At 34.9% G+C, this 19,687-nt stretch overlaps 1 protein-coding gene across 10 annotated transcripts in view; it reads right to left on the reverse strand.

Moving 5' to 3' along the window:
- Window positions 1–19,687, reverse strand: part of ADGRL3 (adhesion G protein-coupled receptor L3) — an 820,040-nt gene that overhangs the window by 314,361 nt on the left and 485,992 nt on the right. For all 10 annotated transcript variants that reach the window (XM_030313795.1, XM_030313793.1, XM_030313791.1 and 7 more), the window contains one exon: window positions 18,605–18,714. In XM_030313795.1, the coding sequence (XP_030169655.1) occupies window positions 18,605–18,714 (110 nt within the window). The remainder of the gene's footprint in view (window positions 1–18,604; window positions 18,715–19,687) is intronic.

A 19,687-nucleotide genomic window follows, 5' to 3' on the forward strand; every position in this document is an offset into this window, starting at 1 on the left:
ACATACTGACACTATCAATGAGAGAGTCAGAAAGACTGAATGACCAATGGTCAGGTAGAACATATATAAAACTCCAACAACCAGTACTGTGATTTTATAGTTTTTTACATGGAGTCTGAGAAATAGAGGGGAAAGAAAGAAAGTACAGAGAAGAGGGAAAGAAAGAAATGCCAAAAAGAACTAAGAAAGAGAAATGAGAGAATGCACCTAGATATTATGTAGAAGATATTTTCATGTAAGTCCAAGGAAGAACTTAGTAAAGAAGGAGGCGATACATGGTCACAACCACTGCAGAGATAAAGATGACTTCTGTGAAAAATGAAGTATGACCCAAAAGAAAGTTTCAGATGATTTTTTGATAAAACATTATCAGTAAATTCAGGGAGGCAAAAGACTGCAAGGAGGTGGCTACTAAATGCTTAAAGTGTGTCATTGAGGTAAAAAAATAAAAACAAAACGTCCAGCTTTATTGCCACTACAGAAATTAGTTCATATGTGTCACAGTCCCTCCTTTTTTTGAGTAGTTCAAAGTTATTTTGCTTCTCCTTTGGTACATGTTTTCATTAAGTGATCTGCACTACCTGTGACAGATGTTATGAGGCACTCCCACAGTTTATGTAATGACAATTCTCCAAATCAAATGACTGTACAGCTACATAAAACACATGCCTCAAACATCAGCAAAGGCTAGAAACTGTCAATAGTATTGGGTCAGTCACTTTGCTGGGGAAGTTAAGGTCACGGTTTCAATCCTGCTCGGCTTTACTCTATAGCTTGAACCATTAACTCTGGTCAGCAGACAAGTTCTCTTGTGTCAAATGGCAAATATCTCAATACTGTTTGAAAAGTAAGATAAAACACATGATTCTAGCACATCAAGATAACCTTACTAGTAAAGATTTTAACATCATTCACCCTATGATATAAAGAAGCAAAAATAATAATAATAATAATAATAATAATTTCCACCAATAGGGGAATGCCTAAATACACTCTCTACATCAAACCACGAACTGTCTTAAAGACCTTAAAAATAATTAAATAAAATTATTCCAGCTGACTTAGGGGGAACTTCATAAGACATCATATAGTGAGAAAAGCAAGATGTATATAACATGATCCTGTTTTTGTAAATATACACACACAGACCTACTTAAATCAGTATTCATGCAAAAGTCTCCAAAGGACATCTGAGTATATAGAGAACTATTAAGAATATACACTAGGTGTGTGTATACATGTATACACACATACATACACACGGGCGTACGAATAAATATTTATCCTTCCTTGAAATGTATTGTGTGTATGTATGCATGAAGTGATGCCTAAAAGAATGGTCATTACAAGATTAGTTGAATTTATGTCCAGTGGTCGAAACTCAAGTAAACTTTATTTTCTTCTTCATATGTGTTATTGTAGCATTTTCATTATTTGCTTATTTATTATTCAGGTAGCCAGAAAGACAAAAAGGCATAATATTGTAGGATCAAAAGACAAGTGGCTTGGCTTCAATTTTATCCACCAGTCTGAAATCAGCATGGACTGCCCAAGTCCACTTCCTCCTAGATATTATATGAGTATTCTGTGATCACTGATACTTGATAATCAGGTATGCTTGATTATTGAGAAACAGAAAACAGACATTTCTCCAAGAATGGCATGCAGATGGCCAACAGACACATGAAAAGATTTTCATCATCACTTACCATCAGGGAAATGCAAACAAAAACCACAATGAGGTATCACCTCACATTTGTCAGAATGGCTAAAACCAACAACACAAGAAACAGCAAGTGTTGATGAGGATGTGGAGAAAAAGGAACTCTTGTGCATTATTGGTGAGAATGCAAACTGGTGCAACCACTATGGGACACAGTATGGAGGTTCCTCAAAAAGTTAAAAATAGAACTACCCTGTGATCCGGCAATTGCACTACTGGATATTTACCCAACCAATACAAAAACACTAATTCAAAAGGATACATGCACCCCTATGTTTATAGGAGGATAATTTTATTATTATTATTTTTTTTTATTTTAGGGAGGGAAAGAGAGTCCACAAGCAAGGGGGAGGGGCAGAGGGAGAGAGAGAGAGAGAATCTCTCAAGCAGGCTCCATCCTCAGCACAGAGTCTGAGGCAGAGGTGGGTGGGGTTTTATCCCATGACCCTGGTATCATGACCTGAGCCAAAATCAAGAGTTGGATGCTCAATTGAGTCACCCACCTGCCCCCATAGCAGCATTATTTTACAATAGGCAAGATATGGAAGTAGCCCAAGTGTCCATCTATCGATGAATGGATGGATAAAGAATAAGTAATATCTATATATCTATATATGTATATAGGTACCTATATTGATATATATAGAATATTATTCAGCCATAAAAAAGAATAAAAATTTGCCATTTGCAACAAAATGGATGGATCTAGAGAGTATAATGCTAAGTAAGCCAATCAGAGAAAGACAAAGACCGTATGATTTCACTCACGTGTGGAATTTAAGAAAAAAAAAAACAAATGAGCCAAGGGAAAAAATAGAGAAAGAAACCAAGAAACAGACTCTTAATTACAGAGAACAAACTGATGGTTACCAGAGGGAAGGGAGAAGTGGGAGTATGGGTGAGATAGGTAATAGCGATTAAGGAGTGCACTTGTGAAGAGCACCAGGTGTTGTATGGAATGGCTGCATCACTGTATTGTACACCTGGAATTAATACAACACTGTAGGTCAAAAAAAGAGTTTCACATGTGTTCTGTACCGAATTAAAGTTTTAAAAATAAACATCTGTACTTAACTAAAACAAACTTGTGGTGGTCTGAATTATGTTCTCCCCACCCGATGTCCACACCCTAATCCTCAGAACCTGTGAATGTTTTAACTTTCGAGGCAGAAACATGGTTTGGTCTTTTTCAAATGTGATTAATTTAAAGATTTGAGATGAGAGGATCCTGAATCACTCAGGCGGGCCCAATCTAATCACAAGGGTCCTTATGCGAGGGAGGCAAGAGAGTCGATGTCAAAGAGATGTGAGGACAGAAGTACAGGTTGGAGCGATGTGCTCTGAAGATGGAAGAAGAGGCCACATGTCATCAAATGCCAGTAGGTTTTGGAAGATGGAAAAGACAAGGCAACAGGTTTTCCCCTGCCACCTCCAGAAGAAAAGCAGCCCTGTCAGTACCCTGATTTTAGACTTCTGACCTCTGTACCTGTAAGAGAATAAACCTGTGTTGTTTTAAGCCACCATGTTTGTGGTATTTCAATATAGTAACACTAGAAAACTAGTGCAAAATCTCAACTATTAACAGCAACAGAATATTATAAATAATATCCAATTCAGGACAAGACTTACAGAGTAAGCGATAACGACCATTCCACTCACCAACTGCAGTTTTTCTCCCTACTTGTTCTAACGCTAGGTTCCAAACAGTGATTCTTACTTCTTGATGAAAAGTCATTTAAAGTCAAGCACAAGCCTACTTTTTAGGCACCAGAATAGAGGGAAGTAAAATACTTAACGCTTAACCAGCTGAGCCACTGAGGTACCACCCTTATTTTTATTTTTTTTTAATTATTTTTAAATGTTTATTTTTGAGACAGAGAGAGAGAGACAGACAGAGAGCATGTGCGAGTGAACAGGGTAGGGACAGAGAGAGAGGGAGACAGAGGATCCAAAGTGGGCTCCACACTGACAGCAGAGAGCTTCATGAACTGTGAGATCATGACCTGAATCAAAGTGGGATGCTCAACCAACTGACCCATACAGGCAACTCACCCCACACTCTTATTTTTAAATGGGAATTGTACCACCTAAATAAACAAATTGCTGTGAGAAAAAAATGATATTTTACACAAAGTATTTAATGTAATATTGACACTTGGTACTAGCTCAGTGAACCGTATCTACTATCAGAAAAAAAGCTCTTATTTTTCTTTCGAAATTTTTCTTTCCTTTTTGATTATGACAAAGAGGAAGAAATTAAGTTGAGGAGTTATAGTCTGTTTTTATTAAACACCTCAATATATTCTTTTTTCAATCAGTTGTTTCCTGGGTTGTCAGCCTCTAAGTCATTCCTGTTTCCACTCCAATCAGGAATGAGCTGCTAAATGTTTAATGATTAATTTGCATCAGAGAGTTACCTAGCAACCACCACTAATATAAAATTAGATCAGAGTCTCTGTACAAGTCTATAATCTACTAAAAGGATTCAAAGATAGATGAATACTAGTCAATGTCAGAATTTTAACTCTTAAAAACACACCCAGATAATCTCAAAAGCTCATATTGGGAGGGTACAATATTTTTTATATCTTGGTATTCAGAGTTTTATGGCACAGTGTTTTCAACAATAAGCTAAATATCTATATGGTAGGGAAGACATTAAAATAACAATAGCAAACTCCTATTAAGTGCTAATTGTGTGCTGGAAACTACAGTGAAACCTTGGTTGGCAAGCATAATTCATTCCAGAAACATGCTTGTAATCCAAAGCACTTGTATACCAAAACAAATTTCAATAACCATTGGCTCAGTTGTGATCATGTGACATTCTGCATCACGTACTACTCGTATTGCAAGACATCGCTCGTTTATCAAGTTAAAATTTATTAGAAATGTCATCTCGCAGAACACTTGTAGACCAAGTTACTCACAATCCAACGTTTCACTCTATTTTAATTCTACTGTGTATATCACTTATTTTAAGTAAAAGTAACCTTGAAGTGTTTGGACTGAAGATATAAATCACATTTCAAAAGCATTAGATTCATTTGGAGATGTCTAGTAAATAATTAGACTCTTCACCCTAATATCCAACATAGAATTAAAACTAAGTCCTGGCCTTCCACTATGTAAGTTAAATAAAATGACAATCATGGTCTTCCCATGTTAGTTCCTATCAACTCCGGATTTTCAACAGTTAGAACCTATGGTAAGTAGGATTTTTAGTGAACAGCTCCTACTGGTGTTCAAGATACTACCTAGGGATAAAGATAAGGTATTTCATCATTTTAGAAAATATCATCTTATTCTCACAAGGAGCAGCAGCTGGTATCCAATCAACTAATATAACTCATCATAAACTCTTGGATTTTATATTAGAATCAGGGCTCCTCACAAATTGAGGGGCAAATATTGATAAATGAGGATTGCTGAGTCCTAAAGACAAAGAATAACATATGTTTCTTGCTTCACAGAATAACATATGTTTCTTGCTTTACACTTACCACTCATTCTTAAAAAGAGTAAAACAAGTCATCTGCTGCAGGCCAGTTATTCATAATTTAGGAGATTCAAGCTTGGTATTTGAACCCATTTAATATGAGTATTAGAGAGTTCATGATAAAGAAGGGATGGGGAATTCTTAGAGCTCTGCCTTGTAAATATACCCAATAATATTCTTTTACCTGGAAGTTTTTTTTTTTTAATTATGCTTTATTAGGTATCTCTTGGTAAATAAAAGATTAGAATAAGACCAAAATACTGCCATAAAAAAAAAAAAAAAACGCCTTCTATTAGACTTTGATACAGACAAGTAGGCAGTTACCAGTTCTACTGGCACTTGGGCAATCAGAATGAATCCAGAAGAAATAAAATGGATTCATTGTTGTAGGAATAAATGCATTTTGTTTCCAACAAAGTTGAATATGATCTCCCTCCTGAGACTTTCCTGTTATCTTGATGAACTTAACTCAATGAGTTCTCTAAGAGGTCAGGAGAACAGGAAAGGGAACAATAAGTCAAGGAAAATAATAGTAAAGGAAACCTTATGTTCTGGTTTTTGGGGAGAGATTAATTCTTCTATAATCCCATTAGCTGTGTGTGTGTGTGTGTGTGTGTGTGTGTGTGTGTGTGCATTTAACTGTAGATAGTTTTTGACATCTATGAAATTTCACTATTACTGAGCACTGAACTTATTTCAAACTGTTCTAAAAACTAAGACAAGAAAACATTTGTCACACAAATTTGGATGCCTATTTGAAGGCTTTCAAAAAGCAAATGGTTAGTGTGTAGTTATTTGGTATATAGCGAACATTAAAGCAAACTGGACAGCCAACCTTCTCTAAAAATGTTTACTCAGGGGCTTTCTGGAGGTGATTTTGAAATAAATTTATGAGGAATGCCATGCAGCTTCAAATCTAGCTCCTTCCACAGAAAAGACTATCCTTTTATAATATGGAGAAAGTTGGATTTTTTGATATCTCAGCATGCCATCATTAATTGTGTTAGTTATGGGCTATATTGAAGGCAAACAAAAACCAAATAATCAAGCAGCCACATTAGGACCATTGTGAATTCTAAAAATTTTCTGGAAGAATTTGAATTAAAATGAGGAACTGGGTTAGACTGCCAAATTTCATTTAAAAATGATATATTTAGATCATTTATATTTTTGAAGGTAAGCTTACTCACTCCTTCCATCTCTAAGCTACAGAAAGACTACCTGAAATAAAAAAAAAAAAAATAGAGTAGCATGATGGAAAAAGAACTTGACTGACAATCAAGAGCCAGTAAGTTGTAACTACGTAAACATTGATTATTTTACTTATTCTGAGTCTGTTTCTTCACCCATAAAAAAAAAAAAAAAATTAAAGATGGGTTTAGATTGCTTTAAAATTGAATTCCACTGTTATTACCTAGAGACAGTATGTGAAGACTCATATAATAGAGGCTCAACCAATATTTGTTGAATGAAATAAATGAATGTAGTCAGGATCCATCTGGACACATTTGAGTACATTGATACATCCTTACCTCTTGCTGTCTATGAGAAGAAATAGGGCTGGAGACAAATTAATTGGTAGTAAAAGCTAACACCAATGATAAAAGTATGAAAATAAAAGATACTATGCCCAAACTCCACGGCAAGCTTGGTGTGATTTATGCAATTGCCAGTACCAGCAGTCAAATCCAAAGAGGTGCAGAGCCTGAAATTTAGGTGATAAAAGAACTCACAGAAACCCAGTGGGCTGAATGTGGATACAGAAAAGTTGCTTGGCAGGTCTTAGTTATCACTTTGGGATTAAAAAGAATATCCCCATAAGAAAGAACTGGTTTAAAATCTAAATCATATGCCAGATGCCCTGATCGAGCTCTGAGAAGGACTCAAAATCCAGAGGTGATCTGAAACGAAAAATGGAGAATTAAGACAGAAGTCTGGGAAAATTATACCAGTAGTCCAAAGAACTAGAGAAAGATGTAACTCTACAATGCCTGGGGCTCCCCAAATCCTGGGATAAGTTAACAGCATTAAATAATTTCAAGCCGCAGTGCATGATGGTACTGATTGTCAAAAGACTTTGAAAATGGCTGAGAGGCAACAGGCATATTAAACTGAATAGCTACGATATACTGGGCATTTCTAATGTGGCTGTCACTGTACAAAGCTTTTAACATATATTTCATTTTAATTTTAAGTTTCACAGAAACTCTGTAAGTTGATTATCATCCCTATTTTCTCTGTGAAGGGTTTTGTTCACAGAGCAGTAAAACAACGTCATTAGGACATAGCTAGTAATTGACAAAATCAGAACGTAAATTCTAAGGCTCTCATTCTTAACTACTATGTTATATTCTCCAATGCTTCAGAGAACTTGGTAATGCGAAGACAGGGAAAATGTGGTAGGAACTGATAAAGAGCAGAGGTAATATGTCTTTGCCATAGAGATGCACTTAGAAACAGCCACTTCTTTTTCTTCCGTATCACTTACTATTCTATTCTGCCCTGGTTTCTGTTCTAATTGAAGCTGAAAAGCAATAATCATAGAAAGAAGATAATATGTTTATAATACATATTAATAAAAACTAAATGGTATTGAGTTTCCTTCCCAGTCTTTGATTCTACATTGATGTGATTACTTGAAGGAGGACAGAATGATGAGGAGATTATGGGTTCTTGGAAGTTAGGAACCACTCATGTTTGGAGGTATTATTATTGGAGGCATTTGAACACTGTGCAATATTTTGAAGATAACTAGGTTTTCATTAAATGTTGGTAAAACTAAATTATATTAATACATACAGAACAGACTTGGAAGGCCATATATATGGGTTTAATTCAAGTATTATAAGTCAGTTATTGCGAGAAATTCCTCTTTAAAGATACAAGAAAATTTACATGGAAACTCACTACATTTATTCATACTATTTATGTAGTTCATATATTCACAATCAACTCCTTATTTACTGAATTCATTTTTTTTGCTGCCTCACATAAATAGTAGATATGTGTAATATAGCAAAATTAATTATACTAAATACCAACTTGACTTGGGATTGCCTAGGGTTTGATACATTTAGAAAAAGAAGTAACATGATTTCTATCTATAATGACATGCTGCATATCCTACATCTAGCAAGTCTATTACAGAAAGTTTAAATGGTTTTCTTTAAAAGTATCATGAGAGGGGCACCTGGGTGACTCAATCAGTTAAGCATTCAACTTTGGCTTAGGTCATGATGTCATGATTTGTGAGTTTGAGCCCTGCATTGGGCTCTCTGCTGTCAGTGTAGTCTGCTTCAGATCCTCTGTCTCCCTCTCTCCCTCTCTCTCTCTCTCTCTCTCTCTCTCTCTCTCTCTCCCTTACCCACTCTCTCTCTCTCTCTGTCAAAAATAAACATTAAAAAAATTTTAAAAAATGAGAAAAATACGATAATCTTTACTTAGAAAGAAAAACTATGTCTTTGTTAGTCCACATCCTAAGTAAACAACAATTAAAAAAACAATTTAATAATTTTAGGGAAAAGATAATATTATAATAAGTTTTATTGGTATCCTACTGCTGTTGTAACAAATTACCACAAATGTAGTAGTAGTTTCAAACACTTACATCAGAAGTCCGGTGTGGGTCTTAAGGGCTATAATTAAGAGGGTGGCAGAGGGGCACTTGGGTGGCTCAGCCAGTTAAAGCATCTGACTCTTGGTTTCTACTCAGGTCACGATCTCACAGTTCGTGAGTTTGAGCACCACCTCGGACTCTGCACTGACAGCATGGAGCCTGCTTCAGATTCTCTCTCTCTCTCTCTCTCTCTCTCTCTCTCTCTCTCTCTCTCTCTCTTTCTCTCTCTCTGCCCCTCCCCATCTCATGCTCTGTCTCTCAAAATTAATAAATAAACTTAAAAAAAAAGAGGGTAGCAGAATTACGTTCGTCCTGGAGGCTCTAGGGGAAAAATTATTTCCTTGTTCTCTCCAGCTTCACAGAGGCCACCTGCATTACTTGATTAGTGACCCCTTTCTGTATCTTCATGTACTTCACTCTGCTTCTGTTGTCATATATCCCTACTTCTAACATTGCCTCCTTCTTATAAGGACATTTGTGATTACAGTCAATCTACTTGGGATAATCTAATATAATCTCCCTAACTCACTAATCACCTCTACAATGCCCCTTTTGTCATTTAAGGTAAATATTCACAGGTTCTAGGGATGAGGATATAGATTTTTGGGGTGGCATCATTATTGAGTCTGCCATATAAGAATTTAATTGTTAAAAAGTCTTTGGGCTTACAGAAGGGTTTTAAAAAATTATTAAGCAATTAAAAATGTTTACAGCATTCATAGGAACTGTGATATCCTACCATTTGAGAAGTTTCTCAACTATTAAAATTTACATATATTTTCCCTTTATCACTTTATTATTTTTGTTTTAATTTAAGTGGGCTCCAGGCCAAGCACGAAGCCCAGTGTGGGACTTGACCTCATGACCCTAACATCAAGACCCAAGCTGAGATCAAGAGTCAGAGACTTAACAGACTGAGCCACCCAGGAACATCAACACTTTAGCATTTTAATGAGATATTGTGTTGAAATTATAATATTTGAATGAAATACTTTCAAACCAATTGATTCAATTTTTCTAGCTTCATAAAATTAATGATTAAAATACAAAAAAAATAACTAGGCGCTTTTATAGTATTTTTGATTTTAGATGTATTTAGAAAAAAAATACCTGGACAACTAACTGCACAGGTAAAATACATCATGATGTTTGCTACAAACCCTTTTTAGCAATAAACACTTTGGAAAATAGCCTTACCTTCACATGTTTTCACTAGTTTTCTTCCCATATGCAGTATATTTTAAAAACAAAATGCTATATTCCATGTCTTTTTTAATCCTACATGTTTATGCAATTCAATTAGAGCACCTTATAAAAATTTCTTTGAATTAAGTTTAAGTGCACAAGCTCTACAATTTTACTATTTCAAATAAAGCAAATGAACATACTTAAGCTAACCTCTCAAAGTTTATTTATGTCTATATAACATTGTACTTCCTAAACCAAATCTTTTCCTAATTCTGGCATTGCAATTAATTCTTTAATACCCTCAATTTATCTTGGTCCCTTAAAATCAGCATCTAAGCATACATTTACATATTATTAATCTACTATAAATATATACAAAGCTTACCTCGGTATTGATGCCATGTGACATTTGGCTTATTTGATGAAAGTTTACCTTTATTTTACTGTAGAATCATGCAATATGTTTCACAATATATACTTTAAAGAGAATGCCAGTTTATTTAATTTCATTCAGCAAACATACTTTGATTCTTAATAAATCCTAGAATCTTCAAAGAAATTTCTGTTTCACTAGCAATGTTATTAACAATATTAATTGCAGGCTTGTAGCTCTCCAAGTCACTGGCCTCCATCTTGACTGGACTGTGGTCACACCGACTTTCTATCAGGTATGAGAGCTGCCTGACCTCTTCCCCACCTGGCAGTCTTCATTGCTGCTGCTCTCCCTGCATTGGAAGTTCTTTCCCAGGCTCTTTGTCTGATTGTCCTATCCCCATTCTTCAGGTCTTTCAGAGAAGTCTGTTACCACACCTTACATAATAAGCTGGTCCTTTCACTGCTCTCTATCATACAGTCATGTTTATTTTCTTCTCGCATTTTATTGCTATCTTTGATGAGTGTATGTACTGGTTCATGTGTTATTTATTTGCCTTATCCCCCAAGCCTGCCAGCTTCACAGGGCCGAAATCCATTTTTCCCCAGCACCTAACATAAGGACGGACCCATATTGGGCACCAAAAACCTTCTGTTGGTAGAATTATTCTTGGTATAAGAACTTACTATCTTTTGAAAATTAAGAAATATAGTAACAATTTAGAGTGCTTTTACATGTATTAGCACTGATTATATCCAAACTCTAGAATAAGAGTTGCAAAATTTAAGTATCTTCAGAAATATCCAAACTCTAGAACAAGAGTTACAAAATTTAAGTATCTTCAGAAGCCAGGAGACATTTTAAGTGATTATAGTGAACCACGTAAAATACAATAAATGCTGGATAATACAACAAATAGAGAAGAACAGACCCTATTTATGTTTAAAAAATTTTTAGCATTTATTATTTTTGAGAGACAGAGCATGGCAGGGAGAGAGAGGGAGGCACAGAATCGGAAGCAAACTCCAGGCTCTGAGCTGTTGGCACAGAGCCCAACATGGGGCTCGAACTCATAGACCATGAGATCGTGACCTGAGCCAAAGTCCGACACTTAATCAACTGAGCCACCCAGCTGCCCCTTATTTAAGAGGGAGCAGCCCCCAGCCAGCTTCAGTCTATCATTGCCCAAGGAAATGCAGGTCCAGTATTGCTCCAGACTTTATGTTAAATCTGTCTTTCCGGGGTTTGAGAGGCTTATGGAATCCCTCTGCAGGCTGAAGCTGGCCCAGAGCCACTACAGGACAGGTTTGCACCCGATTCTACGGAGGGATCTGGTCCTCCTGACCACATTTAGGCTCTTTTCCAGCCCCACTGTCTTTGTATGAAAACACCACCTTGATACTAGATGTCATGCAGTCTTAATGTCCCAACCTAGATCACTACAGGAATTACACCTGATGAAACATTTTTGGAACTAATTCATCTGAACATAACAGAGCCCTTAAGAGACTCTCCACCAGTTCTTGTTCTGTGGCTCACGGGATCTTATTTTTCTGGACCTGGTTGTTACCTGATTCTGGAACTGCTACTTTGTATCCCCCACCACCCCCCAAAGTTTTTTTTAACTTAAACCAGTCAAAACTGTTTTTTTAAAGATTTGCAAGCATGTCTTATTAACATATCAGTTAATTGCCTTCAGAAATAGTTTTACTGTCTTTTCTGTGATCCACACTGCAATAAGTGTTAGGTCTCACAGGGATCACAGCATACACAGAGGTCATGATTTCCACTTGCCAATTGACAGGTTCATCTCCTGTCACTGTTATGTTCTGCATTTTATGAAAACACCAAACACTTTTGGTTTTACATTCACCATACAGTTTCTTATCTTACATTGTCCCATCTGCTAAAAACGACTGTCGGGGCGCCTGGGCGGCTCAGTCGGTTGAACGTCCGACTTTGGCTCAGGTCATGATCTCACAGTCTGTGAGTTTGAGCCCCGTGTCAGGCTCTGTGCTGACAGCTCAGGGCCTGGAGCCCGCTTCAGATTCTTTGTCTCCTTCTCTCTCTGCCCCTACCCCGCTCATGCCCTGTCTCTCTGGGTCAAAAATAAATAAATGTTAAAAAAAATTAAAACAAACAAAGAAACAAACGACTGTCCTTCTCACTGGAGTCTACTCATCCTTTAAGACTCAGCTCAAGGGTCATCTCCTCTAGAAAACCTTCCCGGAAGATACCCATCCCCATCCCATACTAGCCGCTATGGGAAGGGCATGCCTTCTCTGTACACTGCTAATGTGAAATGCTCCTTTGCTTTGCTGAACTAATGACATTGTAACTTTGGGGACCTTGAGCCCCACCGGACTAAATTCTTTGAGCGCAGAATCTTTTTTCAGAGCTTTCTATGCTAATATGCAGCAATGCCAGGTATATCACAGATGTTGAGTGACGACAGATAAGTGGGAGGTCTTCAAAGCAAATGACATCATTTAGTTGAGAATAATTTCCATAAACATATGAGCAGATAGACAGAGGTATGAGAGAGTTTAGGATTAGGACCTCCAAGAAAGTACAGTCCATCTAAGTTTCTTGTTTTGTACCAACGAGGGCAATTTTTATAGGTATATAATACTTTAGGCATACAAGCAGAACTTAAATTAACTATCAGCACACAATTTATGGATTATCTGTTAGGTACAAGATATTGTGAAATAAAGAAAAACTATTTGAAAGAGAAAGAAATAAACTGGGGGGGGGAGCAAAAGGAGAAAAAGAAAGGAAGAATTTGGTTGCTTTTGTTACAAATATCATTCTAAAAAAGAGAATTTAGATAACTGCTCTTACAGATGGAATAATATTTACGGGACAATACTTGCTATGTTGCATGGAGGCATAGAGAAGAATAATGTGAAAAACAAATGGGTTGCTATTAGCATTCTTGAGGAATACAATCACCAATTTGGAAGAACTAAAATTCATATAATCTATATTTTTAACATAGATCTTCCCTCTGAACTAATAAGGTATTTTCTGTAGATAAGAGTTTCTTGAATTTACCATTAGAGCAATAAATAGAAGGAGCCATTTTGACTAAATTTTCTTTTTTCTTCGATCATTTAATACATATTTCTTGAATGTCTCCTATAGGCCAGAAACTCAACAAGGTGGTGAAGCATTGTTATTCAAATTATATCTTGACATTTCTGTGATATCTTAAAAATTAAACATATGGGTTAATTTCAGCACATGAGTTTTAAAATTTTTTTAAATCTTTATTCATTTTTGAGAGCAGGAGAGAGAACATGCAAGTAAGAAAGGGGCAGAGAAAGAGAGAGAGAGAGGGAGAGAGAGAGAAAATCCTAATTAGGCTCCATGCTTTCAGCCTCAGAGCCCAATGTGGTGCAAGAACCCACAAATTTTGAGATATGACCTGAGCTGAAATCATGAGTCAGGTGCTTAACTGACTGAGCCACCTAGGTGCCCCTCTGCACATGATCTTTAAAATCTGTATTTTTCACATAATAAGAATCAAAGAATGCATATATTAAAAAGGAACTGATTTGACCATTAGTTGCAAAAATATATTTAGTTATTTATAATTGAAGAATTGGTCTGTTTCAAATGCTGAAGAAAAGTACAGCACTTTTTCTTACAGTAAAAGAGATGAAACTAACAGATTATGAAATTATTTGTAAATACTGATTTTCCAACAAGATACATTTTGCTTGTCTTTCCATAGACGATCACAAATAACTCTTCAGATGGCTAATGTGTATGGTGAGAAAGCCTGCAAGTGCTATAACATGATTGGTTTAATCAAACACTCATTTCTAATAGCTCTCCAAATCGTGTACTTCCTCCTCCCCCCATTTCCTAAGAAAATCCACCATGAGAGAAGATTGCTAGAATAACTAATAAGTGCTTTGTATTCCTAAAAGGAAGAGACAAAGAACTGAAGAGAAAAGCTGGCTTGTGAGAGAAGACAAGCACTTTGTGAGTGTAATGTGCGTGAAATTGTATGCCTTGGAAGAAAGATAAATTGTCAGCAGGATACAAAGTAAAGATTCTTTGTTCAGAAAAAATACTCTACGTAGGTGGTTAGTTGTTTTATTGTTTTCTCCCTAACACAAATCTTCCCTGTAAACCTGCTAAACAAGGGTAACTCTACTGGAAGATGCCACAATTTCCATCCCCAATCAGGCCAAAAGGGATGGAAGTGAGGCAAGAAGGGGGGTGGAGAGCAAAAGTGTGATCCGGGTAAACGCAGAGGTTTAACCTCTGGAATATCTGGGTCATCTCCCAGGAGAAGAAAAAAAAATCACTAAGAAAGAAAAACCTCAAAAGAAAATGCAAAAGCTGTAAAAGTCACACTGGAACTAAGGTGTGACAAGAACAGAGAGAAGTATTGATTTCATCTGTCCCAAATTTGGTGACAAACAGGGTATCTGTGAGCCGAAATAAGAAAATACAGACTGGAGGGAGAAATTGAGATTTAGAAAAAATTAAATATAACTTTAGTGATTCAGAAAAGTTGACAAGACACTCTAAGAAAGTGGCCTCACAAAATTGTTTATAATCACTATTTTTTTCTCATTTTCTTTCCCATCAGCATCTAAAAAAAACAAAAACAAAAAAAAAAAGAAAGAAAGAAATAAAAAAAAGAAAAAAAGTCATACCATTTGATTCAGGTTAAGGTTCTTCTAGAACTGTCATTGTTTAACCATATACCTATTTACTGACTCCTAAAACTCTGTGCAAAATTTATTGCAAGCTCACTTTAGATATTTTAACTCCACGTTTCTTGTGTGATACAAAGAATTTTGCTGAATTTTTATCTATATTACCTGTAATATGCTTATATATCATTAATATTTATACACTTTCCCACATAATTTTTCCTATATTTGTTTCTATATTTTCATTCTTTCTATGTTTTTCCATGGGGAAATATCATCTTAAAATCAATATTACCATGGGAACACAGACACAGGACATATATAAAAAAAGAAAATACCAATACTAACATTTTTCCCATGGGTTAATATTAAGAAAACATTCATAAATACCAAATGCATCACTTATATACAGTGAAGTTTTTTGTCTTAAATTAAAAATGAAAATGGATATTAATGAATTGTATAACAAATAGAACCTACCATAATTTGTTTATTCAGTTGTTCAAGTAGAAAGTTTTAAAATACGAATAATGAATCCTACATCTGAAGTTTACCTTCTAATCATACATTAGGGATATTTCAATAAGCATATTAAGTACTAGGATTTCTCTTATCATACAAGTGGTTTAAATAACTTCTTCTTAAGGTTCTACTTAGATAAGAGCCTCATTCCAAATTGTCGGTGGCATTTTAACAGCACAAACTAGTTTTTGCCATTATGCTTTGTTAGGTGTTTGAGGAAATGGAAGTTTGCAGTTGATTCAGCGGCTTGAAGAAAGGCATTAAAACCTCTTAAAAGTAAGTAGCAAAAGAACTAACAAAAAAACTCTAGGCTCTTGAAGCATTTGTTTTCATCGTGTGCCACTGCTGTACTGATAACAATTATAATGGTTAAATACTGAATGAGATTAAATAACTCATGAAACTATCAATGGGAAACTCTATGGGGAGAACCAAAGCTGAGTCCTTAAGAACAGGTACTTGAGACAGGCTCCACTCTTGGCTCAGTCATTATCCAGCTATTCTTTGTTTTACATGAAACATTAGCTTATCCTATTGTGCTTCAGTTTCTTCTTCAGAATAGCAATACTCATACCAAACAGGGAGGAGGATATTGTGAGAACTTAATAAAATAATGTATGTAAACATTTAACCCATGTGGTAAATAAGATGTAGTAAGTGCCAAAAAATGGTAGCTATTTTAAGTAAGTGATTTTTTTTTTTACAACATTGAAAAAGTCTGTGTATTTTAGGCTACAGATAAGAAAAAAGAGCTTAGGGTTGGTCTAAATCACAACTTACTACAGATCAGGGAATAGGTCTACAAGATGAGATCGAGAAAATTTTAATAGCTTCTCAGCTGAAGGACTAATGCTTTTTGTTAAGTAACCAGACCATATTCTGAACGCACGCTCCCTGATCTCTGGTCGTTTTTCTACTAAATAAACCTCCCTTTCAAATAAGTCACTATACTTTATTTCACGGTTTATATATTCTTTTGCATTTTTTCCTATGAAATCATTTTAAATTTACTAAGTGAATTCCCATTTGTACATTACACTTTTAACTGAAGATAATTTAAACAAACACAATCATGTTACACCGTATAAATCAACCCAGTATATAAACTGGCGAGTGGCTGCACCTAAGTTTATAATTCTTATTTAATGAAACAATCAGAAAAATATCTTAATACACATCCTTACTAGACAACCAGTAAATTTTTAGGATTATCAGAAACCTAAATAGGATATTCAGGAATCAAATTGTTTATCTCTGAAGATTTATAAGAGAGAAGGGAAATGTGTAGTAAACCACACTCCTTCTATGCAAAAGCATATGAACAAATTCTTATTTATATTGAAATGATTTAAGTAATGATTTTTCAAGATAAGTTTGGCAGAGGATTTTGGAGGAACTATCCTCAAAGAAATTCTGAATAAATACAGAAAATTGAAGAGACAGCTGTGAAATTCTTTAATATTTAAAAATTGTGAAAAAATCTAGCTTGACAGTTTCTACTTCAGCTTTCACGTTTCAAAAATATGATTGAAAGTTTCCTCAAACTGTCTTTAAAAATGAGGTATTCCTTATGGTATATTTTTATAAAATGCCTTTGGAAACAGCTATTCTATATAATTCACAAAGATCTTAGTATATAATCCAAATATAATTGTCAAAGTTCCAAAGAGGACTACAAATGTTCTTTTTAAAAATTTCCCTAATGAACAATAACTGGTCAGGAAGAGCTTTATACTTTCATAGAAGGGTCCCTAGAGATAACAATATATACAAAGCATAAATTCAGTTGAGATTTCAACAAAACCTATGCACTCATGCTGTTTTCATAACAAGGAAAATTAGCTTATAAAACATCACTAGATAAACTTTCTCTAATCAATCACACTAAAAATAAAGCAAAAATGAAATTCTCTCTTGATTGCTTTCATTATTATTTTAAAATTTCAATTCATTTCTTGCTGGCCAATTTGCTCTCTATTATTGGATTATGCACACTTACACCTTAGGAGTAATGTGTTGCTTCTTAAATGAGCAGAAATGCAGCAAGCTGACAACTATCTCTTAGCACAACAAACTTGTTGATCCTCAGGTACTTTCCTTCTGAGATGTCAAAGGAAGTTGGAACCTGGGATTTACTTGTGATCCCAGGTGTTTTGAACTTTGTGGATGAACTGATTATCTAATATGAGAATGTAGGATTTCCTAGGCGATCTTTACTAAAGAATCCCATGAACAATTAACTGCCAGATCAAAAATATTTTTATGAAATGGTGATTCTTCCTTTGGGTGGAAAGTCAGAAAAAAATGTTCCAGTTTTGATTGTTTGATCCTTCATTACTCCTGAAGAAAAAAAATGATGTTGCTGGCATATACCATATCTGACTTAAAAGCTGCAAAGACAAACTTCTTGAGGCTGCAAAAGATAAATTCTGAAGAGTGCTTTAGCTCATGTAACTTTTGTAATATCTTTTCAGTTTATTCCTTCTGGATGAATATATTTCTAGTCCTCCAAATGTTGACAGCACTTATAGATTAGATAATACAACTTCTACAAAGTTCAAAATTTATCAATTTCTATACTACTAATGTAAGTATAATAATATATATTATATCATATAGACAGCCATATATTATATTATATATATAATACTTATATAATATAATATGCAAGATATTATTCATTTTCATTGCTTGTTTGCTTAGACCTAGAGGGAGGCAGTCTCCTTTTTTTTCTCTTAACACTTTTCTAAACGTTTTATATTCTTGCATTAAGAAAAGGTTTAGAATAAGTATGGATATACAGAAATGTATAGTCAAAATGAATACTTCAGGATCATTCAGGCAACATCTAATTCTTCCAATGGTGGGAGGATTTATGATCCTGAAAACTTAAGTCCTTAAAAAAATGTATGTAATACTTCTTACACTTTCATAGAGAATATTTGGTCAATGCACGCAAAACAATGCTTAATGCCTTTTCACAAGAAAAGTACAGGAATATACATACTGTAAGGGACACATTCATACTGCACTTCAAGGTATTTATAGGTTCCTGGACACGGGTCTGGAAAAACATCAGGACCTGCCACCACTGCGCACTGTGTTCTGTTATTGCACCTGAAATCAAAAAAATAAAAAAGAAGAAATAATAAACTTATGGGAAGTGAAATCATGATTAATACCAGTGCTGAATTTATTTTGCTTCTTGTTATAAAAATTTAAGTATGGTTTTGCTCAATTTAGAGTTTTAGACTTTGGAAGGAAATATCTGTAGTATACTCAAGAAAAAAAAAACAAACCTAGAAATAAAAATCAACTCATTCAGTTTACTCATACTAACGAATTTGATTTTTCAGTGAACACAGTGCAACTTTGAGTTAGAAATTAAATACTGCTTAAGCAACACTAACTGGTTCTTAGGACGGCACCAACGTGAATACAAATAACTGTTTGGTAGGAATCACTCACTGTCGTTGTTAAAAAAAAAAATTGAAAAAATATAACCACAGAGTTTTATCAGAAATTTGTAAAATACATTCAATGATTATCATGACATCCATTTTAAAGGCAGTCAAAATATAATGTGGAAATGCTTTGGCCAAACCTAAATCAATAAAAATTTAATATTTGAGTATTAAAATCTCTTAAAATTTAATTTATATCCATTAATATATTACTAACACCATAAGTAAAGCCATTTCTATGAACTGATTCTCATGTTCCTTGTGTTTGGCCAAATAATTACACTAACCTCACAGATGGCTGTTCACAAATACCAATATCCGATAACTTAAAATAACTTTGAGTCCCCAAAGAGAATAATCAAAAACCACTACGAAAATAGAAATATACACTAGGCATCCTTTGTGGCAACTCGGCTAAACAAATCTGGGCTACCCAGATTTAATCATGGGTAAGTATACATATAATGAAATTGATTCTTTGATTTGGAGTGGCTTTGCTAAGGTAAATTTTACTCAGAAATTGTCTACGTTCAATAATTTATTGATAGGTACATTTTTCTATAGAAAAATAATGTTTTCCAACTATTATATTGTCACTAAGTGTACAGGATGAGGCATTCTACAGT

This window comes from Lynx canadensis, chromosome B1, assembly GCF_007474595.2.
Source record: "Lynx canadensis isolate LIC74 chromosome B1, mLynCan4.pri.v2, whole genome shotgun sequence".
Lineage (NCBI taxonomy): Eukaryota > Metazoa > Chordata > Mammalia > Carnivora > Felidae > Lynx > Lynx canadensis.